The sequence below is a fragment of the Syngnathus floridae genome, unplaced genomic scaffold (genome assembly GCF_059516105.1).
Source record: "Syngnathus floridae isolate MCC-2025c unplaced genomic scaffold, RoL_Sflo_1.0 HiC_scaffold_58, whole genome shotgun sequence".
Classification (NCBI taxonomy): Eukaryota; Metazoa; Chordata; class Actinopteri; order Syngnathiformes; family Syngnathidae; genus Syngnathus; species Syngnathus floridae.
In genome coordinates, this window is record NW_028284087.1 from 88091 (window position 1) to 103872 (window position 15782).

Here is a 15782-nt window from a genome sequence, read left to right on the forward strand (position 1 = left end):
GCAAATCCGATTGGTTGGGAAGGGTGCACGGTTATGCAGCCGAGGGGTCCTGTGATCGGTGGGATGTAAAGTAGGCGTCGACGTCACGTCCGCGTCACGTGACCACGACGTGGCAGACGTCATATAGCAACCGCTGTTTTGTTTAGTAGACTTACAGTTGTTATGCATTGACATAATGGCGCACACACCAAATAGATTTAAATAAATTAAATAATTCTTCTGCCCACTCTCTTTTAAACAAGTTAACTCTCCCCGCGGATTTGAATTCCGGCGAAAGTTACGCCCATCGACGTCACGTATGTCACGTGACCACGACGTGGCAGATGTCATATAGCAACCGCTGTTTTGTTTAGTAGATTTACAGTTGTTATGCATTGGCATAATGGTGTGCACTCAAAATAGATTTAAATAAATTAAATATTTCTTCTGCCTACTCCCTTTTAAACAAGTTAACTCTGCCCACGTCCATTGACGTCTTGTCTGCGTCACGTGACCACGACGTAGCGACGTCATATAGTAACCGCTGTTTTGACCAGTAGACTTAGTTATTATGCGTTGACATAATGGCGCACTGGTTAGCATGGCCACCTCTTAAGCATGATGATGCGGGTTCGACGCCTGATCAATGTTAGCATGGAGTGAGCTGAAGTGCATGGCGCTGAAGATTTGAATCTTTGAAATGCGCTGAGGTATGACATATCAGGCAGAATGGTTTGCCATCACGTTCAACAAAAAATAGAAACTTTCCCACTCTGATTAAAACGTCCTGTGTTCATCTACGTATTTTCGTTTTGCTGTGCATCTTTTCCCTGCCATTTCGAGAGCCCAATTGACACTCATAGTTTAAAGAAATGTGTTTGCCCATCCTACTTTGTGGAATTTCACCACATGCGCTTTTGACCAAAATACCAAATTGAACTCAAGTGAAGCCAACACGCACAACCCCCCCCCCCCCCCCCCCCCCCCCCACACACACACACACACACACAAATGTTGATATGAACATAAAAGAGCCGCATGCGGTTCGGGAGTTGCGGCTTGGCCAAACCTGTACTATACAACTTTATTTGTATAAAATTTTCACAACAGCTGTCACACAAACAAAGCGGGAAAAACCGAAGACGTGCGTGTTCCGCCCACGCTGGATTTATTTGCACCTTTGAAAAGACACCGTATTGCCGCAGATGTGGCAAAGAGTACTTTTGGGCATCTGAGACGGAAGGATGTCCAAAGCATCACGTCACCTGCTCTGGTAGGCATGGTGGTGGGACGTTGAGGTCAACCGCTTTGGGGTTGGCTGAATCTTTGATCGCAGGATGCCACACACTTGAAGACAGAAGCAGAAAATCAGAGCTAAATGCAAAATGTACTCACCGGTGACTCCAAATTTTTTCCCCCCTGAAGAAACAGCTGGACGGGTGGCCCCGGCTGGCCAGTGGGACTCTTGTTATTCTGACCCTTTTTAGTGCGCGTTTGGGGCAACAACCGTTTTTTGTGGCGCTCTCTTCTGGTTCAAAAGTGCCCTGCATGTGAATTTGCTTTTCCTGCCTTCTGATTGGATGAGCGCCGGTGTGACGCGGTGCCTCTGTCACCGTGGCGGGGGGTATACGTTGGCATCGGAGCGTCTGCCAACGTCTGAGACCGGCTGGCAGTGTATCGGAGGTGTCGAGTGCGGTGCCGCTGGAGCTCACTCACCAGCTTGTGTTAGGGCCACAGAATGAAGGCCAAGGAGAAGAATAGAAAGAGAAACAGAAACTTCTCCTCCAATTGTTTGATTTGTCTCTTCTGAGCTTCGATGAATTCTTTCAGCTCTTTGTTCCTCTAGGACGGACAAATGGAAAGTGGCATTCAAAAGCCAGTAAGCGTGCAAGTAAGTGCCGGGCTGGCTTTGGGCCCTTACCTGTTGCGCGCTGTGCAGCAGATCCATTCTCTCTTGGAGGATGCAAGCGTCGCGCTCCCTCAACTCGCACATCAGGGCTCGCTTCCATTGGTCCACGGCGCTCCTAAGCTCTTCTCTCTGATCCGCCGTCAGCACGTCATTCACGCCAGCGTGGCTGGCTTTTTCGCCGTCCGTGGCGGGGCAGTCCCGCTGCGGTAGCGCCTCGTACAACATGGCCTCCAGCTCCAGGATCCTCTGGGCCGCAATCCTCGTCCATCAGTGGTCCGGCGGGAGATTTGAGGGCGGCTTACCTTATGAGCCTGGTCCATGGAACACTTCCTGAAGTCCAACTCTTCATCCAGGTAGCCCTTCTGCTTGCAGAACATATCCTAGCACAGCTCAAGGTCAGAATTGTTGGGGCACATTGCCGGAGTTCCCCTTGGCTGATGTCGCGTGTCTGTCTACCTTCTCACTTTCAATGTCCAACATCTTCTGTTGAAGTGCTGACTTGGTCACTTTGATGTATTCTAACCACTGAGGAAAGGCTGCTGTCACATAAGCAGAATGCGAGAGCGTGCGTGGACGTGCGCGTTACCTTCTCGGCTAGGGTGAGAAGGGTCCTGGCGTGAATCACGACCACCTGCTCCTCGTTGGTGAGATTCTGCAAGAGCCCAAAGGCACAGCGTCAACAAGCTTCTTTCAGCGCAAAGCCTTCCAAAAGTCACATTTGAGCCGCCGAGTCTCGTGGAGTGCGAACATAAGGAGTTCGACATACACTTACGGCGTTATAGCCCAGGATGTCCAGCTTCTTCATCAGATCACTGATGACGATGTCCGGGGGAAAGGCGCAAGGAGCAATGTAAGGTGTTCTGGGACCTCGGGTTAAGGTTAGGGTTGCGAGGGACGCCTTACGTACGCTCACGCCCTCGGCCTCGCAGTAGATCTGCAAAGGGCTGAGGCCGTCTGGGAAACGGACTTGCAGAAACTTCAAGACGGGGGAGCGCCACTCCCTCTCCTGAAAGGCAGAGGCATGCATCCGTCCGTCCGTCCGTCCGTCCGTCACATCTCTGGCCTCAACACGCTTGTGCGAGTCTTCCCACCTCCAGCTCCAGGATGCGGAACTCAAGCAGTTCGTTTTGGTCTCGGATATCCTGGATGTGCTCTTTCAGACGCGCTTCTTCCGCCTCCATCCGCCTGACCTGAAAAGACAGTCAGACCTCATCTGCGGGGCTTCCCGACAGGTGTGACGCCAAGCGACTCCGCCCAGCGCCTTTCTTTCCGTCACCTTTTCGGCCAACTGCTGATTGCTCTGACGCAGCAGCTGCTTCTCCTCCACCCACTTGACATTCTAGAAGAGACAAACGCGTGGACAGCTTTGGAATGTTGTGTCATTTTCATCCACAAATTCTTTGGTTGACTGGAAAATGACATTTGCTTTTCTCCGCATTTTCCCAGCCACGTTCGGGGTGGGGGGGGGGGGGGTTGGTCCAGTAATGCCAGACGGATGAGTGACTGAAGAATGTAGCTATTTTGTCTGAGAAAAAGGTGTGCTCATTGATGAGCTTACCTGTCCTTGTTGCTTCAGCGCTGACTCCAGATCTGCTACTCTGCTTTGATAGTGACCCATTTCTACCATCAGCTTTTCTCTGGTCTGAAAGGAGGAGGAGGGAGGCTCCTCCTCCTCCTTTCAGACCAGAGAACACCCGAGGCTGGGTGAGAACGGGGAGGCTGCGACCCGGCCGGGGGTTGCGGGAAGGGGCGCCACCTTGATCTCCTTCTCGGCGTCGTAGTCCCCTTCGCTGGTCTGGGCTAGCAGAGCGTAGGCTCGTTGCAGCGCTTGATATTCTTGCGTCAGCTGGCGGTAGCGAAGCTCCGCCTCTTCATGCACACACCAATGCAACACAGCACTAGTACCAGAATCAGTCAGACCGGCGACAAAGCACCCGCGACGCAAAGACGAGTCCGATTCCAGGCTGAAGAGGAATGTTTGGTGCCAATACGCTGGCAGAAATGGCGGGCTACCTCTTCGGGTTCCGTGTCGGGGGTTCTGTCGGTGTGAAAAGACAAGGACGATCCGTCCGAGTCCACCAACACGTCTTCGTCGTAGCCGTAAAATGTTTCGATGACCTGCGGGCGCGGAAGCAAACATCTCTCTGAACAAACTGAAGCGACACCTCACGATGAATCGACGAGAGGAACGATAGCGAGAAAAAGGCCATTTCATCTTGCGCAACACCAAGCAGCCGCAAACAAACAGACTCACCTTGCAGGACCTCACGCTTTGTTCCTCCTCAGAGATTCTCGACGTCGGTATCGTAGCAGCAAATCTCTCTCCTGTCGACACAAATAATCCGCCTTTGAGATTCTTTGGATGCAAAGGGAACGAACGGCTCCGGCGCAGAAACAAACGCGACTCACAATGACATTTCTGACATGAGCTCCTGTCTCCAGAGCCTGAAAAACACGTCACCGGCGATGATTGGAGGGACGCTCGTCTTTTCCAAAAGTGACAACTACAGGGTGTGTCAGGGTTTTCCAGATTATCTTTATCGTATCATTGTGTTGCTTTGACTTTGACTGCGACCTGTAATAAATAATATTATTTATCCCCTATTTATCCCTATCGCTTATCCCTTCCTACACAAAGTTGTAAAACACCCCTTGCTATGTTTTGACTAGAGGTCAAGGGCTTCCTCTATTCAATCCACTCTTACACCCACCCTGTTTCTCTTAATTAAAATGCTCGTGCAGGAGCCGAGAGTCAGACTTCATTCGTACAACGGATGGACTCTCCACCTGCAGGTGTCCAAAAGAACTTACTTGTCTCCCGTGTGGTTCTTGCAAAATAAGTTGGAGCGAGCGCAACTCTAACAGGGTGCATTTTGCCACTAGCTGCCTACGGACAATGACGTCGCGCTCGCGGCTCATGGTTCACGGGCTGAGCGGCCGGGCAAGTCCGTCGTTTTCAGCGCACAGCGAGTGGCAAAGGCGCTGACAAAACGGGAGCTTTGAGCTGCTGAAAACGGCAAAACAAGTCTAAAGCGTGTTCAAACGCGTGCGCACAATGCTCCTGCTTGAAAGGTCGGAATTTAAGGGGCCAATTTTTTGGATGGCGGCCGCCGGCCAAGCTTTGGACGGAAAAGGTTTCCTGGCGACAGCGAGCGAGCGCGGCGCTGCCGTACGTGCACCGAGTCGCCTGCCTGAAGACCTTGGACAAGTCGTCGATGATGTGCCGCTGCTCCACAACTTGAAGGAACTCCATTTCACCGTCCTGCTGGCCGCAACCGCGGTCCAGGTCATTGAGCGAACTAGGCCTTCTCTGTGGAACACAAATGCAGTGGACTCTGTTGGCACGCCGCCGTTGTCCGCGTCGACTTACCAAGCTTGCCATCTCCTCGTTCTCCTGGGTGACAAAGCGCACTTTGTTTTCAAGGCGACACAGCACCAGCGAGAGTTCTTCATTCTTCCTGCTCAGGCGTTTGTTTTTGTACAGGAGTGGCAGAAACTGGCTTTCTGTTTCTCTCAGTCGCTTTAGCTGCAAGCATGAAGTGCGGGATGTGAAAGACGCACAACACGCGGGCCAGAACGTATCCATTCCTTTTGCATCGGTTTGAACGGAATCGTGGCTTTGGCTCCCAATAAAAGACATCTACCAGGCAACCGACTCGCCGCGCCGCTCAACTAATAAGCAAGCGCAATGGGTGCCTCGCTGGATGGCGCGCATCAAACGTAGCGCAAACCTTCAAGCGTGCCGTCAATAAATTACCAGTTCATTGCGCTCTTCAGAAAGCAGGGCGTTTCGATCCTCCAGTTTCCTGATGACTGCGCTGAGCTCAGCGATTTTCAGATGAAACCGTCGCGTGTCCCGATCCTCCTGAGACTGAAAACGCCCCGCAACACACACACACAAGCACTCGTTCAAAGTTCAAAACTGTTTTTGTGCTACCTTCCTCCAGCAACGAACTAAGTCATGCGTACTGCAAGTGTGTGATGAGGTGGCTTACGCAATAAAGAGGATTGCTAGTAGCGGCGTTGACCCCACTTCCAGGGTAGTTTAGGCCCGCCCTTTGGGAATCCCTCAGGGCAGCGATCTGCTGCTCGGCAGCCTGAGTCTGCAGCTGAAGGCGGTGGACGTGGCCGGCCCCAGGGCTTCATCCAAAACACTAACCGCTCTGTCTTTCAGCTTGATCTCATCCGTCTGGATGTACAAACGGGGAGCGCTCAGGCAGGCGGGCAAACTCATTTGCCAGAATTGTGACAAAAACAAAGAGAGCAACCGGCCAATTTTTTTCTTGAATCGACTAGAACACCTTTGCTGTGACAAAAGCGAAGCGAGCAACCGGACATTTTCTTCTTGTGAAATAGAATAGAATAGAATGCCTTAGGTGTCATTGCACTGCAGGTATACAACGAAATTGGGAACATAGCCACGCACCGCGCATCTGATCAGTCCTACCAGTCGGCGGATCTCCCTCTCGCAGTCTCTCTTGGTTCGGCTCAGCTCCTCCCGATGCTGGTGATGAGCCGATCGGAGCTCGGCCGCTCGGGACTGCCAGGCCTGCTGGGCCGCTGCCAGGGCTTCTTCCGCGCTCCTGGTGGAGGCGACACCGCTCGGTCTCCCGACACCGCCGCGTCTCCTCCACCTCCGCCAGCAAAGCGCCCCCCCTCCTCACCTGAGCAGACATTGCGCCACACCGGGCCGTTGAGACCGCAACGGAGCGCCGCGACGCTTACTGGGGACAAGCTACACAATACGGTAGCGGCCGCATCGAAGCCCGACGTGGCGTGCGGATAGTCAGACACGGATAGAGCGGATCACCTTGTCCATGGAGCCGTCCCTCAGGCTGAGGACCAAGGCATTCAGTCGCTGGATCTCTCCATCTTTGATTTTGATCACTCTCATCAGCTCCATTTCATGCTGCCGCAGTAATGTCTCCCTGGTAATGGCTAACTCTTTCTGCTTCTCCTCATGGAGTTTGCTTTTGAGTTCCGTCATGGCGGCGGTGGCACGGTGGTGCTCCGCCCGCAGGTCCTGACTTCTCTCTCTCTCCAGACAGCTGACCTGACATGACTTAGACTTAGACTTAGACAAACTTTATTGTCATCTTGTCTGCACATGGTGCATACAAAACGAAATTCCGTTGCATACGTCTTACAACAAAGTAGTGATATTGCAGTTGAATAGAAGTAACATATCCTATGAATATATATATATATACATATATACTATATATATATATATATATATATATTAAAAATAAGTGCAGCAGTGATAATTATGCAATAGTGCAAGTAGGCAAAACAGTATTCAAGAGTGTGCAGAGGAATGCTAAACCATGTATTAAACTTCTATTTAAAGGGTTTATACAAGTTCAGTAAAGTTGGTAGTGCGAGATAGTGCAAGATAGAGGTCCGTAGTGTCATAAAGTACAGTTCTGTGAATGTGTGATGCAGAGTTCAGTTTAGAGCTCAACAGTTCTAGTGTTCAACAGTCTGATGACAGCAGGGAAAAAGCTGTTGCAGAACCTGGTGGACCTGCAGCGGATGCTGCAAACCTCTTCCCAGAGGGCAGCAGGGAGAACAGTCCATGGTGGGGGTGTGATGGGTCATTGATGATGTTACGGGCACGGGACATGCAGCGCTGAGATGAAATGTCCTGAATGGAGGGAAGAGGAGCCCCTATGATCCTCTCTGCTGTCCTCACCACTCTCCTCACGTTCTTCCAATCGGAGGCGGTGCAGCCTCCACACCACACAGAGAGACAGCTTGTCAGAATGCTCTCTATGGTGCTCCTGTAGAACGTCCTCATGATGGGTGGGGGCAGGTGGGCTCTCCTCATCCTCCGCAGGAAGTACAAGCGCTTCTGTGCCCTCTTGACCAGTGCCGTAGTGTTCATAGTCCAGGTGAGGTCTTCTGTGATGTGGACCCCCAGGAATTTGGTGGTGCTGACCACCTCCACAGCTGAGCTGTTGATGATCAGTGGAGCGTGGTGAGGCTGTTTTTTCCTGAAGTCGACGATGATCTCCTTCATCTTCTCCTCATTCAGGATCAGGCTGTTTTCTCTGCACCAGCCCACCAGCTGCTCCACCTCCTCTCTGTAGTCCAGGTCGTTGTTGTCTCTGATGAGCCCCACCACCGTTGTGTCGTCTGCTGACTTCACGATGTGATTGGTGGTGAACCTGAGGACGCAGTCGTGTGTCATCAGGGTGCACAGCAGGGGGCTCAGGACGCAGCCCTGAAGGGAGCCTGTGCTGAGGGTGATGACATCAGAGGTGTTCTGTCCGACCCGGACTGACTGAGGTCTGTTGGTGAGGAAGTCTAGCAGCCAGTTGCGAAGGGGGGTGTTGAAGCCCAGGTGTTCCAATTTTCCTACCAGATGCTGTGGGATGATGGTGTTAAACGCTGAGCTGAAGTCCAGGAACAGCCTCCGCACATGGGTGTTCTTCTCCTCCAGGTGAGCCAGGCTCAGGTGAAGAACGGAGGAGATGGCGTCCTGAGTGGAGCGGTTTTGCCGGTCGGCAAACTGGAACGGGTCAAATAATAGGGGGAGTCTGGAAACGATGTGACCTTTAAGCAGCCTTTCGAAGCACTTCATCATAACCGGAGTCAGTGCAACAGGCCGGTAATCATTAAATGAGGTGATTTGAGGTTTCTTCGGCACCGGAATGATGGAGGCAGTCTTAAAGCACGCCGGCACTGTGGCTTGGCCCAGCGAGGTGTTAAAAATGTCTGTGATGACCCCAGCCAGATGACTTGCACATTCCCTGAACACACGCCCAGGAATGTTGTCGGGGCCAGGGGCCTTACAGGGGTTGACTCTCCTCAGGGTCTTCAACACATCGGCGGAGTCAAGGCAGAGTACCTCCTCTTCCTGATGGGGGACAGTTTTAACTGCTGGAGTGCCGTTTAGTGCCTCGAACCTCCCAAAGAAGTTATTTAGACCATTTAGAAAGTCAACATCAACTACACCCACCGGGGGGGGGGAGGGTGAGTTGTAGTCTGTAATCGCCCGTATGCCTTGCCACATACTCCTGATGTTTTTGACGTCGTGGAAACGATCCTGAAATTTTCGACTGCGGTCTCGCTTCGCTATCCTGATGGCACGGTTCAAGTTGGCTCTCGCTGTCCTCAGTGTCTCCTTGTCGCCAGACTTGAAGGCAGAGTTCCGCGCTCGTAGCGTTTGACGTACCTCCTCAGTCATCCAGGGTCGTTGGTTGCCCCGGGTGATGATATTCTTAGTGGTGCTGACGTCCTCGGTGCATTTGTTGATGTAGGCTGACACAGTCATGGCACACGCATGTCTAATCTACATCGGGAAAACTGGGAGGGAGGGAGGCAGGCAGGGAGGCAGGCAGGGAGGCAGGCAGGGAGGCAGGCAGTGTCTGTCTGTTGAGGTTTTCACCTTGTTCTTCTCCTGCTGAAGTTCTAACTGGACGTCCATCAGTTTGGTTCTCAGCTCGTCATTGGCGGCCTGAAGGGCGTCCGTTCGCTCCGCCTTGGCCCGCCCTGCCGGAGCTCGTTTGGACATCTCTTACTCGAGTCTCGCCCGGTCGTCAGTCAGAGATCACAACATTTGTACCTGGAGAGCACAAACGCAGCGCTGTTTTCCACTGGCTTCGAACTCAACTTCAATCGGTACCGTAACTTACAACATCATAAACATAGAACTAGCTTGACTTATTCATTGAATAAATGCATTTGGTTCTTCAAAACTGCATCACGCAACATAGCGTGACCGAGACGGCCGTTATCCACCTGCGTGAAGTTATTTGGTGAAATGAATGAGATGTTTAAGACACCATCGTTCTGTCTCTATGTAGATGAAGGGAAATAATCGATTGCTGAAGGTCCAAAGGTGTTGTGATAAACAAATAAACATATTAGTGATTAGTGACATATTTGTGATAAACATATTAGGCAGGATAATCACATATGTTAACGTGACTGCCCACACTGTATTTATTTATGGTTATTTGTTAAATCGAGTACTGTTAGACATGAAATAGGAAGTGTTTAACATAAATGGAAGACGAAAGGGGTACTCACCATTGTAGCTCCTGCTGGTCAATGATACGAGCCTCTTCTTGCAGTGGAAAACATACAGCCAACAAACACCGTGGAACCTAAAGGAATGAAATTAAACATTAACATTTAGCCTCAACCAACATTCACAGATACAACGCAACGCAAACTACACAAACGTAAATCTTTTTAAACACAATGAGTTGTACTTACCGTGTACGCTCTAGACGGTCCACTTGCAAGCAGAAAATAAAGATATTTCTGTTGATAATCGTCGTGTTTGTATCCGGTGTCTCGCTCAAGGCCATTGCGCCCACAGATTTGAATTTTGGCGAGAGTTCAGCCTATTGACGTCATTTCCGCGGTGTAATACCCGCATATCTGAAACGGCAAAGTTAAGAGTAGAGTTAAATAAAGTTTTTAGTCAACGCAATAATTTACAACCGTTGACCAGTCGAAATAATCGTCGAAATTTGGCGTCTGTGGCTGGAAGCAGACGCCGAGTTCGACATTCCTCCCAAACGCCACACTCCCTCGCTTTTCAGGGCTAAAAAAAAAACAGTTGTAATTACCTTGTACGCTCTAGACGGTCAAGTTGCAAGCTGAAAACAAAAATATTTGCCTTGTTAGTCATCGTGTTACTAACCGCTGTGTCTTGTTTGCCAGAATTGCCGCTTTCCTACTTCCTGTTGCAAGCCACGCCCACGGATTATAATTTTGCCGTGAGTTCCGCCTATTGACGTCATGTCCGCGTCACATGACTGCGACGTAATATTATCTAAAACTGTTTGTGCGGTATTGTGTTGTTCTGTGCGGTATTGTGTTATTCTGTGCGGCGTCGTGTTGTTCTGTGCGGCGTCGTGTTGTTCAGTGCGACGTCGTGTTGTTCAGTGCGGCATGGTGTTGTTCAGTACGGCATGGTGTTGTTCAGTGCGGCATGGTGTTGTTCAGTGCGGCATAATGTTGTTCAGTGCGGCATAATGTTGTTCAGTGCGGCATGGTGTTGTTCAGTGCGGCATGGTGTTGTTCAGTGCGGCATAGTGTTGTTCAGTGCGTCATAATGTTGTTCAGTGCGCCATAATGTTGTTCAGTGCGGCATGGTGTTGTTCAGTGCGGGATGGTGTTGTTCAGTGCAGGATGGTGTTGTTCAGTGCGGCATGGTGTTGTTCAATGCGGCATGGTGTTGTTCAGTGCGGGATGGTGTTGTTCAGTGCGGCATGGTGTTGTTCAGTGCGGCATAATGTTGTTCAGTGCGGCATGGTGTTGTTCAGTGCGGCATGGTGTTGTTCAGTGCGGCATGGTGTTGTTCAGTGCGGCATGGTGTTGTTCAGTGCGGAATGGTGTTGTTCAGTGCGGCATGGTGTTGTTCAGTCCGGGATGGTGTTGTTCAATGCGGGATCGTGTTGCTCAGTGCGGGGTGGTGTTGTTCAGTGCAGGATGGTGTTGTTCAGTGCGGCATGGTGTTGTTCAATGCGGCATGGTGTTGTTCAGTGCGGGATGGTGTTGTTCATTGCGGCATGGTGTTGTTCAGTGCGGCATGGTGTTGTTCAGTGCGGCATGGTGTTGTTCAGTGCGGCATGGTGTTGTTCAGTGCGGCATAATGTTGTTCAGTGCGGCATGGTGTTGTTCAGTGTGGAAAGGTGTTGTTCAGTGCAGGATGGTGTTGTTCAGTGCGGCATGGTGTTGTTCAATGCAGGATCGTGTTGTTCAGTGCAGCATAATGTTGTTCAGTGCAGCATGGTGTTGTTCAGTGCGGCATGGTGTTGTTCAATGCGGCATGGTGTTGTTCACTGCGGGATGGTGTTGTTCAATGCGGGATCGTGTTTTTCAGTGCGGCATAATGTTGTTCAGTGCAGCATGGTGTTGTTCAGTGCGGCATGGTGTTGTTCAGTGCGACATAATGTTGTTTAGTGCGGCATAATGTTGTTCAGTGCGGCATAATGTTGTTCAGTGCGGCATGGTGTTGTTCAGTGCGGCATGGTGTTGTTCAGTGCGGCATGGTGTTGTTCAGTGCAGGATGGTGTTGTTCAGTGCGGCATGGTGTTGTTCAATGCGGCATGGTGTTGTTCAGTGCGGGATGGTGTTGTTCAGTGCAGGATGGTGTTGTTCAGTGCGGCATGGTGTTGTTCAGTGCGGAATGGTGTTGTTCAGTGCGGCATGGTGTTGTTCAGTGCGGCATGGTGTTGTTCAGTGCAGGATGGTGTTGTTCAATGCGGGATCGTGTTGTTCAGTGCGGCATGGTGTTGTTCAGTGCGGCATGGTGTTGTTCAGTGCAGGATGGTGTTGTTCAGTGCGGCATGGTGTTGTTCAATGCGGCATGGTGTTGTTCAGTGCGGGATGGTGTTGTTCAGTGCGGCATGGTGTTGTTCAGTGCGGCATAATGTTGTTCAGTGCGGCATGGTGTTGTTCAGTGCGGCATGGTGTTGTTCAGTGCGGCATGGTGTTGTTCAGTGCGGCATGGTGTTGTTCAGTGCGGAATGGTGTTGTTCAGTGCGGCATGGTGTTGTTCAGTGCGGGATGGTGTTGTTAGATGCGGGATCGTGTTGTTCAGTGCGGGGTGGTGTTGTTCAGTGCAGGGTGGTGTTGTTCAGTGCAGGATGGTGTTGTTCAGTGCGGCATGGTGTTGTTCAATGCAGGATCGTGTTGTTCAGTGCAGCATAATGTTGTTCAGTGCAGCATGGTGTTGTTCAGTGCGGCATGGTGTTGTTCAATGCGGCATAATGTTGTTCAGTGCAGCATGGTGTTGTTCAGTGCAGGATGGTGTTGTTCAGTGCGGCATGGTGTTGTTCAGTGCGGCATAATGTTGTTCAGTGCGGCATGGTGTTGTTCAGTGCGGCATGGTGTTGTTCAGTGCGGCATGGTGTTGTTCAGTGCGGCATGGTGTTGTTCAGTGCGGCATAATGTTGTTCAGTGCGGCATAATGTTGTTCAGTGCGGCATGGTGTTGTTCAGTGCGGCATGGTGTTGTTCAGTGCGGCATGGTGTTGTTCAGTGCGGCATGGTGTTGTTCAGTGCAGGATGGTGTTGTTCAGTGCAGGATGGTGTTGTTCAATGCGGCATGGTGTTGTTCAGTGCGGGATGGTGTTGTTCAGTGCAGGATGGTGTTGTTCAGTGCGGCATAGTGTTGTTCAGTGCGGAATGGTGTTGTTCAGTGCGGCATGGTGTTGTTCAGTGCGGCATGGTGTTGTTCAGTGCAGGATGGTGTTGTTCAATGCGGGATGGTGTTGTTCAGTGCGGGATGGTGTTGTTCAGTGCAGGATGGTGTTGTTCAGTGCGGCATGGTGTTGTTCAATGCAGGATCGTGTTGTTCAGTGCAGCATAATGTTGTTCAGTGCAGCATGGTGTTGTTCAGTGCAGGATGGTGTTGTTCAATGCGGGATGGTGTTGTTCAGTGCGGGATGGTGTTGTTCAGTGCAGGATGGTGTTGTTCAGTGCGGCATGGTGTTGTTCAATGCAGGATCGTGTTGTTCAGTGCAGCATAATGTTGTTCAGTGCAGCATGGTGTTGTTCAGTGCGGCATGGTGTTGTTCAATGCGGCATGGTGTTGTTCAGTGCGGGATGGTGTTGTTCAGTGCGGCATGGTGTTTTTCAGTGCGGCATAATGTTGTTCAGTGCGGCATGGTGTTGTTCAGTGCGGCATGGTGTTGTTCAGTGCGACATAATGTTGTTCAGTGCGGCATATTGTTGTTCAGTGCGGCATGGTGTTGTTCAGTGCGGCATGGTGTTGTTCAGTGCGGCATGGTGTTGTTCAGTGCGGCATGGTGTTGTTCAGTGCAGGATGGTGTTGTTCAGTGCAGGATGGTGTTGTTCAATGCGGCATGGTGTTGTTCAGTGCGGGATGGTGTTGTTCAGTGCAGGATGGTGTTGTTCAGTGCGGCATGGTGTTGTTCAGTGCGGAATGGTGTTGTTCAGTGCGGCATGGTGTTGTTCAGTGCGGCATGGTGTTGTTCAGTGCAGGATGGTGTTGTTCAGTGCGGGATGGTGTTGTTCAGTGCAGGATGGTGTTGTTCAGTGCAGGATGGTGTTGTTCAATGCGGCATGGTGTTGTTCAGTTCGGGATGGTGTTGTTCAGTGCGGCATGGTGTTGTTCAGTGTGGCATGGTGTTGTTCAGTGCGGCATGGTGTTGTTCAGTGCGGCATGGTGTTGTTCAGTGCAGCATAATGTTGTTCAGTGCGGCATGGTGTTGTTCAGTGCGGAATGGTGTTGTTCAGTGCGGCATGGTGTTGTTCAGTGCGGCATGGTGTTGTTCAGTGCGGCATGGTGTTGTTCAGTGCGGCATGGTGTTGTTCAGTGCGGGATGGTGTTCAATGCGGGATCGTGTTGTTCAGTGCGGCATGGTGTTGTTCAGTGCGGCATGGTGTTGTTCAGTGCGGCATGGTGTTGTTCATTTCGGCATAATGTTGTTCAGTGCGGCATAATGTTGTTTAGTGCGGCATGGTGTTGTTCAGTGCGGGATGGTGTTGTTCAGTGCGTTATAATGGCATTCAGTGCGGCATGCTGTTGTTCAGTGCGGCATGGTGTTGTTCAGTGCGGCATGGTGTTGTTCAGTGCGGCATAATGTTGTTCAGTGCGGCATAATGTTGTTCAGTGCGGCATGGTGTTGTTCAGTGCGGGATGGTGTTGTTCAGTGCGGGATGGTGTTGTTCAGTGCGGCATGGTGTTCAATGCGGAATGGTGTTGTTCAGTGCAGGATGGTGTTGTTCAGTGCGGCATGGTGTTGTTCAGTGCGGCATAATGTTGTTCAGTGCGGCATGGTGTTGTTCAGTGCGGCATGGTGTTGTTCAGTGCGGCATGGTGTTGTTCAGTGCGGCATGGTGTTGTTCAGTGCGGCATAATGTTGTTCAGTGCGGCATAATGTTGTTCAGTGCGGCATGGTGTTGTTCAGTGCGGCATGGTGTTGTTCAGTGCGGCATAATGTTCAGTGCGGCATAATGTTGTTCAGTGCGGCATGGTGTTGTTCAGTGCGGCATGGATTTCAATGCGGAATGGTGTTGTTCAGTGCAGGATGGTGTTGTTCAGTGCGGCATGGTGTTGTTCAGTGCGGCATAATGTTGTTCAGTGCGGCATGGTGTTGTTCAGTGCGGCATGGTGTTGTTCAGTGCGGCATGGTGTTGTTCAGTGCGGCATGGTGTTGTTCAGTGCGGCATAATGTTGTTCAGTGCGGCTTGGTGTTGTTCAGTGCGGCATGGTGTTGTTCAGTGCGGCATAATGTTCAGTGCGGCATAATGTTGTTCAGTGCGGCATGGTGTTGTTCAGTGCGGCATGGTGTTGTTCAGTGCGGCATAATGTTGTTCAGTGCGGCTTGGTGTTGTTCAGTGCAGGATGGTGTTGTTCAGTGCGGCATGGTGTTCAGTGCGGGATGGTGTCTTTCAGTGCGGCATGGTGTCGTTCAGTGCGGCATGGTGTCTTTCAGTGCGGCATGGTGTCGTTCAGTGAGGCATGGTGTTGTTCAGTGCGGCATGGTGTTGTTTAGTGCGGCATGGTGTTGTTCAGTGCGGGATGGTGTTGTTCAGTGTGGCATGGTGTTCAGTGCGGCATGGTGTTGTTCAGTGCGGTATCGTGTTGTTCAGTGCGGTATCGTGTTTCTCAGTGCGGTATCGTGTTGTTCAGTGCAGTATCGTTGTGTTGTTCGTATTGTGTTTAACACTTAGCCTCTAACACTTAGCCTCTAGCATCTAGAAGGTAAATAAATAGGAAGGAAGGACTCACCGGTGACGCCTTCGCCCACGTCCAAGCGTTGTACTTTGTATTTTCATCCTTCTGACAGTGGAAAACATAGCCAACAAACACCGTGGAACCTAAACGAATGAAAGAAAACTATCATTTGGCCACAACCAACATTCACAGATACAACACAATGTGACGTGCGGGGTTGAGGTTA

At 51.1% G+C, this 15782-nt stretch overlaps 1 protein-coding gene across 1 annotated transcript; it reads right to left on the minus strand.

The window, feature by feature from the left end:
- Window positions 1-1407: 1407 nt before the first annotated feature.
- Window positions 1408-2152, minus strand: LOC148378196 (janus kinase and microtubule-interacting protein 3-like). Its single transcript, XM_088367977.1, has 2 exons — window positions 1901-2152; window positions 1408-1821 (listed from the first exon to the last, which is right to left on the minus strand). Exons 1-2 carry the CDS (start codon window positions 2111-2113, stop codon window positions 1705-1707), a joined length of 330 nt encoding a protein of 109 aa, XP_088224103.1. The 5' UTR covers window positions 2114-2152; the 3' UTR covers window positions 1408-1704.
- Between the last annotated feature and the right edge of the window lie 13630 nt (window positions 2153-15782).

What these genes read in the sequence shown, in the direction of transcription:
- LOC148378196 (XM_088367977.1), bottom strand. Translation starts at nt 2,113, where the DNA reads ATGTTGTACGAGGCGCTACCGCAGCGGGACTGCCCCGCCACGGACGGC. An exon ending in TGCTGCACAGCGCGCAACAG is followed by an intron (nt 1,822 to 1,900) that starts GTAAGGGCCCAA and finishes TGTCCGTCCTAG; the next exon opens with AGGAACAAAGAGCTGAAAGA.